The 19,270-nt window shown below is 53.7% G+C and overlaps 1 protein-coding gene across 1 annotated transcript; it reads left to right on the top strand.

Moving 5' to 3' along the window:
* The first annotated feature begins 1,555 nt into the window (after positions 1-1,555).
* On the top strand, positions 1,556-12,366 carry PLEKHO1 (pleckstrin homology domain containing O1). Its single transcript, XM_059490304.1, has 6 exons — positions 1,556-1,795; positions 2,508-2,654; positions 8,624-8,764; positions 8,988-9,092; positions 9,808-9,909; positions 10,446-12,366. Exons 1-6 carry the CDS (start codon positions 1,766-1,768, stop codon positions 11,214-11,216), a joined length of 1,296 nt encoding a protein of 431 aa, XP_059346287.1. The 5' UTR covers positions 1,556-1,765; the 3' UTR covers positions 11,217-12,366.
* Positions 12,367-19,270: the final 6,904 nt, after the last annotated feature.

The raw sequence follows: 19,270 nt of genomic DNA, 5'->3' as shown, positions 1-19,270 counted from the left end.
TGCTGATCTGCTCTGCAAGAAGAGGCGATTTTGGCAACTGTTTGTTGTGGAGCAGCACAAGGAGCAGCTGCAGCTGCCAGGGGTAGCAAAGGGGGTATGGGAGTATAGGGAGAGACACAACCACACCTTGGAGAGGCTTTTGGGGACGAAAAGCTGCACTGCCCATGTCACCTGTGCCACTGGGGAGCAGCCTCAGTGCTGGAAGGGCAGCCTCCTGTTCCTGGTACAGAAATGGGAGCTGGGTTCCCTCCTATCTCCTTCCTTCCCTGTAAATTGTTGATGTTTCCAGCTCTGAATCATTGGTCACATCCTTCACAGCGTGTGACTCACTGGCAGAACAGCCTGAGGCTTCCAAGTGCAGCTGAATTCCTGCTCCCAGGGATGTGTGCAGCTGTGGTGTTATGTGCTGTTACCTGCTGTGGCTTCAGGGCAGCTTCCCTGGCACCAGAGGGCATTGGGGAAGAGCGTGGGCCCTGCGTGCAAAGGGCACAGCAGAGCTGTCCCCCTGCCACCAACTCTGTGCCATCTGCTGCTGGCCACCAGCCGGTGCTCTGCAGGCCCTGGCCACCAAAAACAGGATGGGAGGAAGGACAAGTGCAGTTGGAAGGGAAAATGTCATTAAATAAACTGGCAGGTTGTGTGTGATGTCCTGGGGACACACTGGGGGCCAGTGTGGTTCATCTGTCCCTCTGCCACCAGCCCTGCCTGGACCAAGCTTTGGGGTAAAAGGGAAACTGAGGCACACAGGTGGCAAATCCTGGTCCTGGTCCCCATGGAGTTGGGGATTGCAGAGGCACAGGAGGAAAGGCAACCCCTGGATTTGGTGTAGAGTGATTTGTGTCTGTCCCAGGTATTGTCAGGTAGGCAGTGACCCCACAGCTCATGGCAGAAATGCCAATGCTCAGAACGGGACACAAACACTCACAGGAGCTCTGGAAATACTCCAAGTACATCCCCAGGACTCTGGGGCCATTAATTCCAGAGTCCTGGGGGGAAACTACAACTTGAAATCAGGGGTGGGGGATGTCCAGACATAGGATGGACGCTGTCATTGGAAAGCTGATCCACTGATGGACGATGGATCAATCTATTCCTTGCAGGACACGAAGGAGACAGACAAAATAAACCAAATAAGGGCATTTTTAGGAAGCTGTCTCCTCACTTTTGGAAGCCGTGCTCTAAATCCTGGCTGTCAGACCCTCCGTGCTGGAAGGAAATCTCCCATCTCCTCTCTCCAGAGGGATTTTGCCCCACTTCCAACCATCTTTAGGGGATGAATTCCTCCCAGTACCACCCGGCTGCGTTTCCCTCTCCTATAAACTTTCCCGGTGACCCACGACGCCACCGGGAACGCGGCTATACCCCGATGGGAGAACCCCATCGGCGGCACCGCCCGCCCCTCTCCCGCTTCCCCACGGCCCCGCTCGAGTGAGAAACAAAGAAGAAAAACCCTCGTGGGCTGCGATTCGCCCCGTGCCGCGAACCCCGACGTCACGGGCGTGCGGCTATAGATGGAGCTCGGGAGCCCGGCGCAGCCCAGCGCAGCCCCCCGAGCTGCGGGATGGTGGCGGCGGGGGGGGACGCGGCGGCGGCGGCGCTGCCGATGCCTCAGAGCACCGGGCCGGGCTCCGTGTAACGGGAGAGGGGCCCTGAGGCGAGCGGGGCGAAGGCAGCGCGGATCGCGGGTGTTCCCCGCTGCCAGGAGGCCGCGGGAGCCCCTCTGCGACCCCCGCCCCGAAATCGCCTCGGAGCGCGCTGAGGAACGATGAAAAAAAACAATAATTCTGCAAAAAGGGTGAGTGGAGATTCGCGTCTTGGCCGGGGGGAGGGAGGCTCCTGGATGTTTTGGGGAGGGGGGTTTGGATCTTCGCTTCGCTTTGCCTCTGCTCCCCCCGTGGAAAGCGCACGGACCCCCAAAGAGACCCAGACCCCGCTCCAGGCCTCCCGCAGCCGCCTCGGCCACCGGGGGATGTAGGCAGGCAGTTTTCATCTTGGAACACAAGGAAACGATAAAATCCGGAGGCACCATCAATCCCTCGCTCTTTGCCGTGTTGTGTGTGTGCTGCACCCACCGCTGCCTACGGAGACACCTCTGATATAAACCCCCCATAGATTTCACCTCTTGGATTAATTGCTGATAAAAAGCTCCAAAATGCCATTTTCGCCGCAATATAAAAACCCCAGCTGCTTTAAATTCCGCCCATCCCCCTCCTGTTCCCCTTTCCACGGGTAAATGCCCGCTGGATGAGGCGATAGAGACGCCGGCCTGGCTTATATAACCACGGAGAGAACCCTGCCCGCTCCTCGCAGCGTCCTCCCGGTGCTGCCACTGCACAAAAATCCCCGCGGAGCGACCCCGGGCAAGGACTCGGGCCCGGCGTTCGGCGGAGAGAGGGGGAGACAAAAGTTGGGCGAAGAGGGAAGTGGGGTGTGGGGAGAAAAGGAGTGTAAAACCAAGAATAATCGCGTTTTTTCCCCCCATTTTCTCCCCTCTCGCTTTGTGTTAGGGGAACCAGGATGGAAACCAGCAACCTGCGCAGCCGGAGAAGGTCGGCTGGGTGCGGAAATTCTGCGGGAAAGGCATTTTTAGGGAAATCTGGAAAAACCGTTATGTGGTTCTGAAGGGAGATCAGCTTTACATCTCGGAGAAGGAGGTAGGATCGGTTTCAGTTTCCTTTCCCATCCCCCCTTCCTCTCTCTTTGCATATGAAAGGCGCAGCCCCGGCCCTTCCCCGCGCCAGCCGGGCCGAGGGGGTTCCTGGGGGGCTTCTCCTTCTCCTCCCCGGGGCTGGCGCCGGCCGGGGTCGGGCTCGGGCTCGGCTCTGACAGCGATTCCACAGCCAGCTCTGCTGGGAGACATTTTCCCGGCGTGGAGACACGAAAGGATTCACTTAGCGAGAGTTAAGCCCCTCCAACCTCTTCCCAGCAATGCCGGCTCCTTTCTGTGCCTGTCCTTGAGCCCAGCGCTGCCTTGTCCCCGGCTGCTCACTCTCTGGTTGGAAATAACTCCGCTCTCCCGGCTGCAATCGAGCCATTTACAGGTCGACCTCTTGGATTTTTCATGAAATTTCATCCTGGTGTGGCACGTGCCCTGCCCCTGGTTTCCTTGCTGGGTTTGGGGTTTAACGTGCTGTTGGCATTGGAGATAATCGGATGTGACTGCCAGGCTGAGGCAGCACCTGGCTGTCCTTGCACGCCCCCCCCTGTGCTTTTTGTCTCCATAAATCCAGCAGGAAAAACTCCCCAGGCCCAGAGCTGCACCCTGGGCAGAGTGGTGCCCACAGCAGGCAGGGGGCTTGCTCCAGCTCAGGGAATTTGGGATAAAACCCTGGTTTCCCCGGCTTTTCCCCCAAAGTGGAGGTGATTTCCTGATAGCTGGATGCCTGGCCTGGCTCTACCTGGAGAGAGGAAGGGATAATTTGATTTAAGGCTGGTTGATCCATGGATGTGGCACAGGCAGAGGGTCAGGGCTTGTTACAACAGAGAAATGGCTTAAAAAAGTGGATTGAATGCCCAGGTGGTGCTGAGCTGCTTGCTGGCATTCCAAAGCTTGTCCCATCAACTGCTCCAGAGCCAGAGGGAAACACAGGAAGAGCAATAGATGTCCAGGTAGCTACAGATGAAATCCAGGTGTGCTGGGAGCCCAGGAGAGAGATGAGGCTGGAGGGGCCACACAGAGCCTGCTCTGAACAAGAAGTTCTTGTTTGTGTTTCATAGAGGGAAAACCTCACAGCTTTTGAGGCTGAGGCAGCCCCATGTGTGTGAGGGACCATAAATAACCTGCAGCAGCCTCTGCTGAGGCTTTATATGGAAGAATGTGTGGCCAGCAGAGATGACATCTGCTGCTGGAGCGTGCTGAGGTGACTCTGTGCTGGCCATGGAGGTGACACCGTGCTGCTGCTGTGCCCTGAGGTCCCTCTGTGCTGGCCATGGAGGTGACACCGTGCTGCTGCTGTGCCCTGAGGTCCCTCTGTGCTGGCCATGGAGGTGACACCGTGCTGCTGCTGTGCCTCTGTGCCCGTGGCATCCTGGGGGTCTCATTGTGGGGAGTTCCTGGGGTGTCTCAGAAGGTGCTGCAGGGTTTGATGCCAGCTTAGCAAAGCCAGGAGCTCTCCTGGGCCCCAGGGAAGGTCAATGTGTGGCTCCAGGCTCTGGTCCCACAGCACCTGCTGTTTCCTGGCAGCTCAGATCATGCTCAGCAGCTGCTCCAGAGGTGGTTCTGCAGGTGAAGCCACATTCCCAGCCCTCCTCACCATCTCAGAGCAGAAAGGGTTAAATCCCAAGGCTCCTGGAAGCTCCTCAGCTCTGTTAAATTAATTCAAACCAGACATTTATTTACTTTTGCCTGAATTTCTCCATCTGGGAAGCAGGGCAGTGAATCCCATCTCCCCAGAGCACATGGGGACAGGGAATTGTGTGTTCCACACCAGGATCCCTTGGGAAGCAGATCCCCCTTGGCTTGGGGCAGTGTTGATGAACTGCTCAGAGCTGAGGTCTGGAATGGGGAGATTTCCAAAATTCAGATTAACAAAATCCCATCAATATCCACGCTGATTCCTCCTGGGAATCTGTGTGCTTTCCCAGTTCTCTGTCTAGGACAGACCTGGGCATGCAGGTCAGAGCCCAGCCCTGATTATTCCATTTTGTCAGGAGAATTTGGGAATGCCTGATAGGAGCCTGAGCTTCTCCCTGGCAGAGCCGAGTCTGTAAGGAAAGGAAATTTAGTTTTTCAGCCCAGCTGATGGCAAATGTTCACAGGGTGTTTGAGTGCTGCCCTTTGAAAGCTGCGGGACTTGTCTGACACCTCCCGAAGTGGGAGCTTGAGGCTCTGGCCGTGCTCACTCCGCTCCCCCACGGCTGCTGAACTCGCGAACTCACACCAAAATCCTTGGTTATTCAGCGTTTGGTCATCAGCCAAAGCTAGCTCTGTAGAGATGAGCTGAGCTCTGCTGAGCACACACCACCTTCTTAACTCATTCTCGCATTCTTTCCCCTCGGTTCCCCCCACCCCCGGCACATTTCTGGGAATTGTTCCCCGTTCCTGGCCCGGCTTTGTCGCTGTCTGTGCCGGGGAGCAGCGGCCGAGCTGCCCCAGCCGGGCCCGGCGCTTCCTCGCAGGAAGCCGGGGCTGCCAGACAGCCGAGCCGGGCTGCGAGGGGATGAGGAAACGCTTCTCTGCGGTTTTCGATTGTTTGCTACCGAAGGCATCGCTCAATTAGCACGAGAGCACTCGAGGAGGTGCCGCTGGGGCTGGGGCTGTGTTTGCATTCTCGGTTCTCTAATGCTCCATGGGGTGTTTGCCCTCGCTGAGTGCAGCTGAACACAGCACAAAGGGATTTGGGGAATCAATTCCTCCCTGGCACAGGCTGCTCCATCCCTGGAAGTGTCCAGGGCCAGGCTGGATGGGGCTTGGAACAGTCTGGAAGGTGTCCCTGTCCCTCCAAAGCCATAATTCAGTGATTCTGGGGTGGCTGTGTCCCTGGGAGCCTTGGTGGTGACACTTTGGAGAAGAGATTGAAGCTGTCACCATCCCCTGATCAGCCAAGGGCAGTGACCTGGCTGTGACAAGGACTGGACAGTCCCAGTGTGCATCCCTGCCCCAGTGACAGCCTGGCTGCAGGAACCTCAATCCCCTGCTGAATCGAGCTGCTCAGCTGCAGGAACTGAAACTTTGGTTGTACCCTGCAAGGGGAACTGTCTGTCCCAAAACTGCCCATGTTTGGGTATTTGGCTGTGCAGAGAGTCTGGAGGTTTCTCTTACATCCTGAGCCACAAGTGTCCCATGGGTGTCTTGTGATTTTCTGTACCTTCCTCATTTTTCTGTGTCCCATTGCAGCTCAAACTGCTCAAATCATCACCAAAAATCCCAGACTGGTGTGACTGAGCACCTGTGCATGGTTTGGCCCCAAAACACAGCCCTGAGCCGGGTCCAGGAGGTTTGGAGTCACTGCAGGTCACAGCTTGATGAGGAAATTTAAACTCTCATCAGTGAGAGACCCAAGGGTGGTTAATTAACCAGGTCAGAGACCCTCCTGCACTGCCATGAGCCTGGAGCAGCCCTTTGGGAGCACAAACAGCCGTGACCCTCTGCAGAGGGGATTTAGGTGCCATGGCTGGTGTTCTGAGCCATTCCATGGCCACATCTCAGGGCCCAGGGAGTGCTGGTGGCCCTGGGGCCAGCCTGGGCAGGCAGCAGCTGCGGGGGAAGGAGGGGAAGGAGTGCAGGGAATGCAGCTCCCTCCTTGCATCCCAGCAGAGTCAGCACTGTCAGCCTTGGCACAGGCAGGGGCAGCTGCCAGGGGTGTGGGATCTCATGGCTGCACAGAAATGTTCCCTGCTCAGGGATTGGGGGATGCTTCTGATTCCTTTTCCGTGCCTCGGTTTCCCTCCCCTCACCTGGCCACGGGTAGGAGGCAGGTGGAACTGCAGGGCAAGGTTGTTTTTCCTGCCTCAAATGGGTACAACTCAGCAAAGGCAGCTCAGACAGCCAGGGCAGCACCTGCTGGGATTGATTCACCTTAATCCTTCCAATCCTGAGCTCCCCACAGGGCACAGAGAGCAGGACCCACCTGACATCCCTCAATTCTTAAACCCTTGGGGAAGGAAAGACCTGCTGGAAACCTCCCAGCAGGGAATGGTTTTGCCAAAATCAACCACCAACCTCTTGCTTCACCCCTTCCTACTGAGAGCTGATAGCAGAGGCTGCTTCCTCCTGGGCGCTGCTCACCCAGCCAAATCCTCTTTGGAGAAGCCTGGAAGGTTTGATTTGGATGGCCCCTATCTCACTGAGAACCTGCAGGTTTGTCACCCCCTGTGACTGACAGTGACTGGGATTTCAGCTCTCTTGGCCTCAGGGGCTGCTTTTGTCCTGTTCTCACAGAGAATGGGCTGCATGGCTGTCCTCAGCCTCTCCTACCTCCAAGGCTGCTCTGAGTTGCCTCTCATGCCACCACCTCCCTCCTTTAGGCCTCAGGAGCTTCCCACAAAGGACAAAAGAGCTGGCAAATGCCTCTGGAGTTGCCTTTCACCTTCCTTGTCCAGTTTCTCTCTCTGCACACTGGATGCTCTGTTACATGAGTGAGACACCCACTGTCCTTCCAGTGCCCCTGGGATTTCTGTGCCACCACAGCCCAGGCTGCTGCCGATCCTTTCCCCCAGGAATCCCACTTTGGATGTTGTTTATTCCCAATTTTAAGCTTTTTTAAGGGGTCACACACAGGAGCAGGATCCCCTCAGCGTGTCCCAGTGCAGTGTCACAGCCCTGGTGTCATTCAGAGCTGTTTAAAGGACGAGCTGCACCTGCAGGGTGTTTGTCTGAACCAGGCACCTGCTCTGTCCTGCAGCCTCCTGGGGTCCTCCTGCAGGCAGGAGCTTGAGTTCCAGCTGGGTGAGCTCTGAGGAGGAAGGGGAGGGCTGGGGAAGCCCCAGTGACCCACATGAGCAAACATCTGGAGTTAAAGCTCTGCTCTCAGGCACAGAGCACAGCTGGGGGCTGGGATGGAAGGGGATCAGCTTTTCCTGCTGCAAATGAGTCGGGCAGAATTCAGCTGAGATTCTTGGAAAGAGGTGGATTGGAGGATGGGAGTGGGAAGAGATCAAAGCAGATTAGCAGCATGGGGAGGATGTGCAGCCAGACAGGCTCTGTTATCACACCCAGACACAGGGGATGTGTCACCAGCAGGAACAGCTCCGGGATGGCAGTGCCGGTGATTGTCCTGTGGATCCTGGGGACACAGGCACAATGAAGGGCAGAGGGGAGCTGTTCTCATCAGGCAGGGCCAGATGGTCGGTTCATCCATGCCCCTGGTTAGGAAGCTGCTTTAGTCACCCTCTTTGATTAAATTCTATGGAAGAATCATAGGGAGTTCCCTCAGTGCTTCCCAAAACTGTGGAGGAAATGTATGAAGTGGGGTGGAGTCCCTTCAGGAAATCCAAGGGCTCAGAGCTCAGCACCATCTGCCCTCCCAGCACCTCAGTTACACACCCTGCCCCACTCAGGCAGCTTGGGGGTCTGGCTGCAGTGGGATTAAGCAGATGGATGTGGAATTGAGCCTGTAATGGACATGCAAACCCCAATTCCTCGTGTTTACCATGGAGGAGCAGAGCTTCCCTGCTGTAGGAGTGGGATTGAGGGAGAGCAATGAAGAGGAAGGGTACAGACAGCTTTGCCACATCCCCTTTGCTCCAGGTGTCCCTGAGGGATGGCACTGTCAGGGCTCAGCATCCAGACCCCTGTGTGCCCTTAGATCCTTGAGCTGCAGCCCCAGTGATCCTGTGCAAGCTCCATTTTCATCTGAGCCTCTGTGACACTGATCCGTCCCTGGCACACTGTGCCAGTGCAGTGTTGGGGAACAGACCTGGAAAATGGGAGATCTCGTAAAGTCATCATTCAAAAGGACTCTTTAAAGGACACTGAGCCTGGCAGCCTGGCAGCCCCTGCCCTCTGGAGGTAGAAGAGGCAGGAATTAACTTGGCAAAGTGTGATTTTCTTGCTATCCTTCTAAATATGCCCCCTCATTCCAGAAGAGACAAATCAAAACCCTCATGTTGAAATCCCGTTGCTTGGAGCAGCAGAGTCTCTGTCTGACATCTGCAAAGCTCTGATTTTCTTGCTGTTTTGCAGGTAAAAGATGAAAAAAACATACAGGAAACGTTTGATCTGAGTGACTACGAGAAATGTGAAGAGCTCAGGAAGTCCAAAAGTAGAAGCAAAAAGAACCACAGTAAATTCACCCTTGCCCACTCCAGGCAGCCTGGAAACACGGTACGTGGGGCTGGCCCAGGTGATGCCAGCCCAAGAGGTGGCACCAGGGGTGTGGATGGTCCTGGGGATGAGGGAAGGGACGAGGGTGGTTCTGGGGTTTGCTGTGTGGGAAAATCAGGGCTGGAAGCTCAGCTCTGCTTTGTCTGCTCTGTGGAGGCCTCACAGTGACCAGGGCTTGTCTCTGTGTGAGTTCCAGCACTGACCTGACTTCTCTCTTCTGTAGGCACCAAATCTGATCTTCCTGGCTGTGAGTCCAGAAGAGAAAGAGTCCTGGATTAACGCCCTCAACTCTGCAATCACACGTGCTAAAAATCGGATCTTGGACGAGGTGAGTGAGACTGACCCTGGCTCAGCCTGGGTGAGGGTTTGAGACTGTTTGGGGATACAACATCCACACAAAGCATCTCCAGCAGAGCTCATCCCCCCTTCTCAAGGGGAGTGTGAAAGTGCCAGTTACACAGAGCAGCTTCAGCCAGGAAAAATAACGGCAGCTCCTCCTGGGGACTCAGGGTGTACTCAGAGCACCAGGTAGGCTGGCAGAGGCAGGTCAGGGTGAGCATCCCCACACAGTTTCCTTCAGTGGGGAGGAGAACCCGCCTGGAACAAGCTGTGCCCTCGCTCCAGGGCTGACTCTCACATTAATGTTTCATGGCAACCCTTCCTCAGCTCAGCCCTGTCTCAGATCTCCCATTCACACTCAGCTTCTCACAGCACCAGGGCATTGCCAGGAGGCTCTTTGCTCTCCTGGATGGCAGCACAGAGCCTGAAGTGAAGGAAAACCAAGGTCAGACTATGGGAGAGGTTTTAGAGCAGGAGGCAGCACAGCAAACACCAGGAGAGATGTCACAGGAATCTTTGCAGACAGGTTCACTTGTCAGGAATGACTCGAGCAGATGTAATCCCATCACAGCACAGAGGGGAGAAACACTGGGTCCCTTCCAGGGCTGGACTGCACACCCCATTCCTTGCCAGCCTCCTCTCTCACAGCTCCAGGAGCTGGGAATGGCTCCTGTTCCCTGCTCACAGCCTGTGTCACCCTGCAGGTCACCGTGGAAGAGGACAGCTTCCTTGCTCACCCGACACGTGACAGAGCCAAGATCCAGCACTCCCGGCGCCCTCCCACGCGGGGTCACCTCATGGCTGTGGTAGGTACACCCAACCCCAGACACCTGCTTGGGTCAAATTCCCTTGGAACTGTTCCATTTGTAAGTGGAGTTGTTGGTAGGTACACCCAACCCCAGACACCTGCTTGGGTCAAATTCCCCTGGAATTGTTCCATTTGTAAGTGGGATTGTTGGTAGGTACAACCAATCCCAGACACCTGCTTGGGTGAAATTCCCCTGGAATTGTTCCATTTGTAAGTGGAGTTGTTGGGAGCTCCATCCTGAGCTGAGAGTTGCCATGAGGACAGCTCTGGGTCATCAGCTTAGGTGAAATTCCCCTGGAAGTGTTCCATTTCTAAGTGGGGTTGTTGGAGCTCCATCCTGAGCTGAAAGTTGCTGTAAGGACAGCTCGGGGTCACCTCTCATCCTCTGTTCTCATGGACCACTGCACTGTAAATCCACCCCTGGCTCTGTCCCTGAGTGAGGGAGCATCCCCCTCCCTCCCTGCAGTGCAGACACCCCTGGCAGCAGGGACAGCCCTTCTGGTGCCAGCTCAGCTCTGCTTTCTGCTCCTCCAGGCATCTACCTCAACCTCTGACGGAATGCTGACCCTCGACCTGATCCAGGAGGAAGACGCCTCTCCGGAGGATCACGGCACCTGCGAGCAGAGTTTCCGGGTGGATCTGGACAAGTCCGTGGCTCACCTGACCGCGGGGCGGCGCCGCTCGGACTCGGAGAACGCCAAACCAGCGGAGAAAGGGCGGACAGGGAGCCTCCCCCGACAGGAGGCGGCCCCGTGGGACAGAGCCGGCCAGCGCAATGACTCCTTTGACAAAGGGACCATGTACACGCCGCAGGTCCCCAAAAAGCTCTCCCACTCAGAAAAGAATAAATGTGCCTCCATGGAAGAAATCCTGTCCCGAAGGGACTCTTCCACACACCGGGCGGTGCTGAGGAAGGGGCTGGAGGCTCAGTTTGCCTCGGCGGAGCCGGAGCAGCTGACCCGGATACAGGAACTGGTTGCACTGAAACTGGAAAAAACTCAGGAACTGCTGACAGAGGTGAAGGGCTACGGGGAAGGCAAGAAAAAGACCAAGGACTCCAACACCAGCACCACCATCACCACCACCTCTTCTTCCTCATCGTCTTCTTCCAAGTCGGACTCTGAAAGGATCCTGCAGGAATCTGAGAGGCTGCTGGGGGAGGCTTCCTCCACCTGGAGCCAAGCCAAGAGGGTGCTGCAGGAGATCAGAGAGCTGAGGGACCTGTACAAACAGTTCGAGCTGCAGCAGTCAGACTCGAAGCCCAAACAGAGCTCACAGTCGCAGTTTAGGAAGAGCATGATGTGAAGGCAAGCCTTGGGATGGGAGGGAGGGACTGGGAAGGGCGGCCATCTGGTCTTTTTTTTTAAATATTATTATTATTTACAGTGTTCAAAAGAGTGAAAAGGTGCCTGTTCTCACCCAAATTTGCTTCTCAAAGCTTGGACCCTTCCTTTCCTCCATCGCATCCCCTGATGAATCAACCCAGTGTTCCAATAAATCAGTTGCAGTTTATACCTCCCTTGTAAGAGCTCCCTTTGCACTGCAGCTCCTGTCGTGCTCCAAGGACAGGAGCAAGTTCTGGTCCTGGAACTGCCTGGAGCAAGTTCTGGTCCTGGAACTGCCTGGAGCATCCCGTGGGGTGGAGCTGGATCAGCCCTGGCATTGCTGCTCTCATGTCTGGGCTGTGCCCCAAACTCTCTTTCAGCAGGACATTTGCCCTGTTCCCTCTCAGAAATAAATGACATTAAAAGGTCAAAAAGGTGTTCATCCCCACCACTGCCTGAAGTCCCCATTACCCAGGAACTCTCCTGAAGATGTGGGAAGTTCTGGTCATTGAGGCATTTGCTGGGTGCAGCTCTCAGAGCTCTGTCCTGGCACAGTCTCCTGGAAATCTTGGGGCTGGCAGCTGTTATTTTGGGGTGCACAGAGCCCTCCAGAAGGGCAGCAGTGGCACAATCCATAGCCACCCAGATCCTGAATGCTTCACAGACCCCCTGGCCCCGAGCAGTGGGAGGCAGCAGTGATGTGTCTTCCCTTCTGTGAGGATCAAAGCCTTGGATTTGACAGCCCACACAGGCAGCTGGGAGGGGTTTGGGCTTTTCCATTCTAATTTCTCTTTTTTTTTTACCTTTTCTTTGAGCTGAAAAGTCAGGGGGTGTGTGTGGGAGCCAGACACCACAAGGCAATGGCAGTTTTGGTAGGTTTGCTTTGCTCTCTCAGGTGTCACAGTCAGACAGCAGCAGGCTCTGCTTGGGCTGCCCAAGATGTGAATCAGCCCTGCTGGAAGGAAAGCTGAGCCCAGAGCAGAGCTCAGATCATCAGCTCACAGGCTGGCTCAGCTTTCCCACCCACCAGCAGGACGTGGCTGTGCCTCACAAGTTCACTCCTGGTAACATCCAACTGTTTTTTAAAAGGAAACCTAATTCTTTTACCTACATGGCAAATAGTCCACAGAAATATTAAACCCACAGAGATATTCCTGGTCGTGGTTAGTGTTTTCTCTATCCTAGCTGTAATGACAAGATTTTTCTAAATTAAAGAAAAAAATAAAACCAACCCCCAAACTTTTCTCAGTGAGTTTGGGCTAACCAGACTCCAGTGATACTTCCAGGGCTAACTTTCCACGTTGATGAACTCGATTGCTTCACAAAGTTTTTTTGCCAAGACCACTGAACCTCCCTTGTGTCCTGCATCCCAGGCAGTGCCAGTCCCACCCCAGCAACTCTCCTTGGATTTTGGAATGCTCATTGCCATGCAGAGCCAGCACACACTGTGGGGAGGGCTGAAAGGAGCTGCTGCACACCTGAGCAGCCCTGCCCTGCTCTCTCTGGGCAGGCCCTGAACTCTTACAGCCAACTTTGGGGATTTTGCCTCTCTGCTCACCCCTCAGTTTCCCCGCTCTGTTTCCCTGCTGCCTCCTGCCCTCCCCAAGCCCCGGGGAGCTGCACAGCCGAGGGCAGCACAGAGGTGGCTTTGTGCATCGCCCCCTGGCCGGTGCCTCTATCCATGCGGGAATAACGCTGCACAAAGGGGCCGTGCTGGCCCAGCAGGGCAGCAGCCGGCTGCCGTGCCCAGAAATTGTCCACTGTGGCAATTATGGAGGGTCTGGAGACAAAGCATTGCATCGTTACAGGAATACAGAGTGCCCTGGCCGGGCAGAGCACAGCAGACAAGTCTGAAGGCTGATAATGGCCAAGAATTCTGGGTTCTGCCCAACTGCGCCTTGAAAACACGAACGGGGGAAAAAAAGGGGGCTGGGAAGGGGATTTCCCGTTACACTCCAGGGAGACGGGATTGGGACTGGATTCTTAAGATGTAGGCAAAGCGTCTCCTGTAAAAATAGCTGCAATTTGCTCGACACATGCTGAGGAGTGGGCAAGCGTGTGCTGTGCTCGTCAGCTGGCACTGGGCTCCTGCACTCCCTGCCTGCTCCCAGCGCAGCCAATCCCCGGAGCGCTCCCGCTCGCAGCCAAATAAGGACCGCGGGCCGAGGATCCCCGGCTGCACGGGCGCTCGGGAGCCCACCCACCCTCCCAGCCAAAGCTCCTTTTTTGGATTATTTTCTCTCTCTGTGCTTCACTAGCTTTAAGCAAACCCCCTCCTCCCTGCCTCTTCCCTCCCTCCATCCTCTGCCTTTCTAAGGGAATTAACAGAGAGACACCTTAGGGTGGAATTATTGGGAAGGAATTCCTGCCTGGGAGGGTGGGGAGGCCCTGGAAGAGGGTGCACGGAGAAGCTGGGGTGGCTCTGTCCCTGGGAGTGTCCTGGGACAGGGCTTGGAGCAGTTCTGAGTGTCCAAGGACAGGGCTTGGAGCAGTTCTGAGTGTCCAAGGGCAGGCTGGACAGGGCTTGGAGCAGTTCTGAGTGTCCAAGGGCAGCGTTAGGAGCAGTTCTGAGCGTCCAAGGGCAGGTTGGACTGGGTTAGGAGCAGTTCTGAGTGTCCAAGGGCAGGTTGGACTGGGTTAGGAGCAGTTCTGAGTGTCCAAGGGCAGGGCTTGGAGCAGTTCTGAGTGTCCAAGGGCAGGCTGGACAGGGTTAGGAGCAGTTCTGAGTGTCCAAGGGCAGGCTGGACAGTGTTAGGAGCAGTCTGGGATAGTAAATATGTCTCTACCCATGGCAGGAATGGACCTGGATGAGAGGTAAGGCTCCCCCCAAGTCCCAAACATTGTGTAATTAAATTGTTCTATGAAACACTGGCACCCAACACCCTGGGAGGACAGGGCTGAAAACCCAACAAACCCCCACAAGCCCAGAGCTGACCCCAGCCCAGAGTTCCTCATGGAGCACATTTTGGGGTGCAGCCCCACAGATCAGCCCCATGGCTGCCCTGAGTTTCACCCAGGACAGCTCTGGGGACAAAAGGAGCAGCTGCAGTGTCTCTGCAGTGCTGAGAGGCCTCTGGAAAGCAGGAGGAACTGATTAAGAGGCTTTGGGTGGCTTTAAATAGAATTTACACTTGGAGGAAACTTTCACACTGCTGATGGCTGGCAAAACTCGTGTGTAGAGCAGAAATGGGTTCATGTTGTTCCAGCAGCACTGGGCTGTTCTGCAGGCTGGAATCACACCTGACAGAGCAGTTCACAGCAGTAAAATTGGGGTGCTAAAGTCCAGTTTTTCCAGCAGTCCCCAACGTTGGAAAAAGCCCCTAACTCCCAAGTGGAGCAGGAGCACTGAACTCATGGCAGAGGGCTCTCAGGCTGAGGAGGGGGTGGGTAAATACAATTTATCCTGCTGTGCAGAAGGATTTCTTGGAGTTACTGATAGAGAAAACTGCAGAAATGCTTATTTTGTTATTCTGCAATAAGGCAAATGCTTTAAAAAGAGAAAGTAGTATTTGTGTCCAGAGGTGGAAGGTGGGAAGCTACAGACCCTCCAATATCCCAAATGAATAATATGTTCGGCATACCCTTATAATATAAATATAAATTATAAATAAATATAATAATAATTAGATAGAATAAATGGGATCCCAAGGCACTCTGAGCTGTTATCAGAGCTGGGGACATTCTTTCCTAGACATCTGTGTCAGCAGCTGCAGGTGAACACTCACTCACTCACACCCTGACCCTGTCCCTCACCAGCTTTTACCCCCATGGGATAATCAGTTTGGACTTTTGAAATCAAATGGGAAATGTGCTGCTTCCTACCTTGCAGTGCTGCAGGGTTAAATCTTCTTCCAAGTCCCTAGAGAGGAAGAGACATAAAATAGTTTGACCCACATTTACAAGAATAATTATTGACTTAACAAGTTCCAACTGGGTTGGAAATTAAAGCTCAGCAAGAACAGACCCACTTCCCTAAAAAAGGAAAGAAAAGGGGAAAATTGAGTGGTTTTGTATGGTGTGCAGAAATGTATCCCTGGAATATGCACATGTGGAGATTTGTGCATCTTCCCTCTCTTTAGGAAGGAATTCTTTGGTGAGACACAAGTACAGTGCCTTGGATTTTTTTTTCCTAAATCAAATTTAGGGTAAAAATCATCATTTTTACCCTCATCAGGCTCAGAGATCCCCACACTCTCTCCCTGAGTGGCCAGTGGGGCTGGTTTGACACAACACCTGTAAAGTGACACCACTGAAAAGGTGAATTCCCTCCTGCTGGAAGTGTCTCCTGAGCCTGGCCCAGGAACATCAAATCTCTGCTTTCACACTCTGTTGATTTGTTTGAATCTATAAAATGTCCTGAGGGACTGAAAACTACAGTAATTCTTCCACTTCTTTAATTTGTAATGTGTTTAAAAATTTATTGCTGTGTTTTGATACAAATCGACCCAGCTCAGAGGCAAGAGAGGATTTTAAAAATCTTTTTAACATTTGGGAATGCTTGGGAGAGGCCAGACCAGGCAGAGTTCAAAGGGCAGAGCTCAGCCCCCTCCTGACACCAGTGGTTTGGGGGTTCTGTGCTGAAATGGAGATTTCTCCTCACAAATGGAGATTTCTCCTCACAAATGGTGATTTCTCCTTCCAAATGGTGATTTCTCCTTCCAAAGCCCTGCCCTGGGGCTGAGGGCTGGAATAAAGAGCCCATACATGCAGGACAGAAGGACAGAGGGAAGCATTCAGAGCTGGAGGAATCTGTGCCTGGACAGCAGGCAAAGGTCTGGCACAGACGGCAGGGAGCCACTGGAGATGTGGACATCATTATTTAAAGGACTCTCAGCAAATGGGCTGAGTCATGAATGGCTTCAAACTGAAAGAGAGGAGGTTTAGATTTTGGGATTTTGGGAGGGAATTGTTCCCTGGGAGGGTGGGGAGGGTGCCCAGAGCAGCTGTGGATCCTTGGAAGTGCCCAAGGCCAGGCTGGATGGAGTTTGTGGGAGGATGGAAGAGGATAAAGAAGAGCTGAGAACAATCTGTGTGCCCCCAGCCTGCCCTGGCACTGCCCAGGGCTCTCCTGCACTCCATTAACTGCCCCCAGGCCCAGCTCCACTTGCCAGGGCCTCTGTGGTTTGTGCTGCACCATCAGACACTCCTGGCTGTCTCCAGAGCAGCCTCCCTCTCTGTGCAGCCCAGTGTTTCTCCTCCCAGCCCACTTGCTGCTATAAATAATGTGAGCACTGTCTACCTTTCTGCAGAGCTAGCTGGGAGTCATCCTTCCCAGAAATGGTGAGGTGGCATTCAGAGCACTGACAGCTCCTGGAAAAGCCTGCTCAGAATCCCTGCTCACAATCCCTGCTCAGAATCCCTGCTCACAATTCCTGCTCACAATTCCTGCTCACAATCCCTGCTCACAATCCCTGCTCACAATTCCTGCTCAGAATCCCTGCTCACAATTCCTGCTCACAATCCCTGCTCACAATCCCTGCTCAGAATCCCTGCTCAGAATCCCTGCTCACAATCCCTGCTCACAATCCCTGCTCACAATTCCTGCTCAGAATCCCTGCTCACAATCCCTGCTCAGAATCCCTGCTCACAATCCCTGCTCGCAATCCCTGCTCACAATTCCTCCTGCCTCTCTTGTCCTTTATAGGTCACAGGGTCACTCAAGTTAGGTCTGCTGGCAGTGCACAAACTGATAAAGTTCAATAAATCAGAGGTCTGGCTCATAAAAATGACATGTGGCCTCTGTTTGTCAAATAGATCCTTTGGAAAATCAGTTTCTCTCCCCTTGCTCAAGTCAGATATTTGCTTGCTGCCATCTGCTCCCTCCTGCTTCCAGGGAAGAGTTCACCCACAGCTCATCAATGAGAGCAAAAGCACAGCCAAATCTGGCTGAATTTGTGTTTCTTCATGGGCACAGCTCATCCTTCCCATGCCCTGGGTCTGTGCTGCTGCAGCATTCCTCAGGCAGCTCGTGACCTCAGTTATTCCTCACTTCCCAAAACGTCACTGCCTGCATTTTCAGATGTTTTAAAACCAACTTCCCTTTTTACAGTGCCACTGAAACACTTTCCTGTCATTTTCTTACTGCTCAGCACTTTGGGAATGTTACATTACACAGAACAGCTATGTCAGGGGCTCAGCCCCCAGGATTTGGGCCCTCCTGAGCTGTGGAATAACAGGATCAGAGTGTAACAATGAATCCAGAGCCTGTGAGGCAGGAAGGACAGGGCTGGCTGCTCAAATGCTCTGCCAGCTCCTTGGGGCATGATTTGGGATGAATCACCCTGGTCTGTGTGCCCTCACCCCATGCCAAGGGTGAGCAAGTGCTCAAAATAGGCAGAAGCTGCTCCTCCCTTGCAGCTCCCAGCAGGTGAGCTGCACCTTCAGCTCAGAATCCCTGCAGGAAGGGAGCTGATGCCACCTTCTCAATTAACCGATGGTGCAAGTGACAGTGAGGGAAATATTCAGTGTTCCCTGGCACAAAACATTCCCTAAGATTTTCATTTCAAGGGAAAATACAAAGCAGCAGTGCCAGTTTAGCTCCAGAGGGGAGAAGGGAGACTCCAAACGGGAGCAGAGCAGGTGCTCAGTGCTGGGTAGAGCAGGGAGGGTGCCAGGGAGGAGGGAGCAGGGGAAGGAGGATTGTGAACATATTTACAGCCATCTGGCACCCTGAATTATCCAAACAATCTCACTGAAACACTGGGAGGGAAGGAAGGAGTTGGTTTGGGCAGAAGATTCTGAGGGCTTCGTGCTTTCTGGAAATGTTTTATATCAGTTATAAAAGTATTAATGTTACTGGAGATGTAGGGAAATAAAATCAGAAGGAAATGGAAGAGCTGCACCTCCTGGCATTTTTCCTTCCAGGTTTCTAGAAATCAAATCATATTGGGAAATCTTGGTTTCTTGGGAAATGAATCAGGAAAGCTTGTCATCACCAAACTTCCACGGCACCCAGTGCAAAGAGCAGCACAAACCCACCAAGTTCAGTCAATCCAACCACGGATTTTTTGTATTTTCTGTCTTGGATTCCTTCCTGTGCTTAACAAAATTCTTTTCACTCTTCTACCTGCATGTCTTGATAATCCCAGTGCAGCACAACCTCTGCAGGGCCTCATCTCTCAGCACCTTCTCAGAGATGCCATTTTAAGGAGTCACTCGGGCTGTCAGGGGTGGAAGGCAGCTCAGCGACAGCCGCGCTCTGCCTCCCCCTCGTTGCTGGTCGCGCTGTGCCCTCTAGTGCTCGTTCTCCCATCCAGGGTTTCTGCGATCCCGAGATCATCGGGAGGATCGGGGAACGCGTTCCTACGGAGCAGCCACCCGTGGAACTGCAATTATTGAACATTTCCCTTCCCTCGTGGGAAGGAGGAGCACGGATTGACAGGAAAACACATCCCAGAACAGCAAACGCGAGTGGCACTGCTCCCACCCCAGCCAGGCAGCCCTAACTTTGGTCCAGACCCGTTTGATTCACACTGGAAGCACATTTTTAGAAATCCACGTGTGTTGGAGAGAGGAGAAAAAGTGATTTGGGAAGTTTACTAAAGCACTTCAAAAACTTGCATTGGGACGCACAGGAGAATTCCCAAATTTAACCAGTTTGTGGGCATTTGATTGTTCCTGTTTTCTCTGGGATTCCTCACTCTGTTCTAGGAAATACTTTTTGAACTGGGGGTTTTCTTTGTAGTGAGAATGTTTAACATCCATGTAGAAATTCTGCAGCAACTGAAGCCTCCAGAACCCCAGAGCAGAGAGAGGTGAATATTCCTCCTCCTTCCATTCCTCCTCTTGCTTGCAGAGTGATGTGGTCTGTGCAGGGAGGTGAATGAGGAGGAACTCTGGATGATTGTGGGAACTAAAGAGCCCTCTCAGGAATAACCTCATTAATTTGTGTAGTATGGTAATGTAAGAGATTTCATCAACAAGCAGCAGCCTTCCACCTCCCCAGCCCTGCATGACTGAGATGGAAACAGCCCTCAGCAGATCGTCAGAGAGAAAACATTCTCATCTGCACAAGTCTGAAAACATTCTCATCTG

Source organism: Ammospiza nelsoni, chromosome 28 (assembly GCF_027579445.1).
Source record: "Ammospiza nelsoni isolate bAmmNel1 chromosome 28, bAmmNel1.pri, whole genome shotgun sequence".
Taxonomy (NCBI): domain Eukaryota; kingdom Metazoa; phylum Chordata; class Aves; order Passeriformes; family Passerellidae; genus Ammospiza; species Ammospiza nelsoni.
This window is presented reverse-complemented; position numbering and strand designations above follow the sequence as displayed.

What these genes read in the sequence shown, in the direction of transcription:
- PLEKHO1 (XM_059490304.1), top strand. Translation starts at nt 1,766, where the DNA reads ATGAAAAAAAACAATAATTCTGCAAAAAGG. An exon ending in TTTACATCTCGGAGAAGGAG is followed by an intron (nt 2,655 to 8,623) that starts GTAGGATCGGTT and finishes GCTGTTTTGCAG; the next exon opens with GTAAAAGATGAAAAAAACAT. An exon ending in AAAATCGGATCTTGGACGAG is followed by an intron (nt 9,093 to 9,807) that starts GTGAGTGAGACT and finishes GTCACCCTGCAG; the next exon opens with GTCACCGTGGAAGAGGACAG.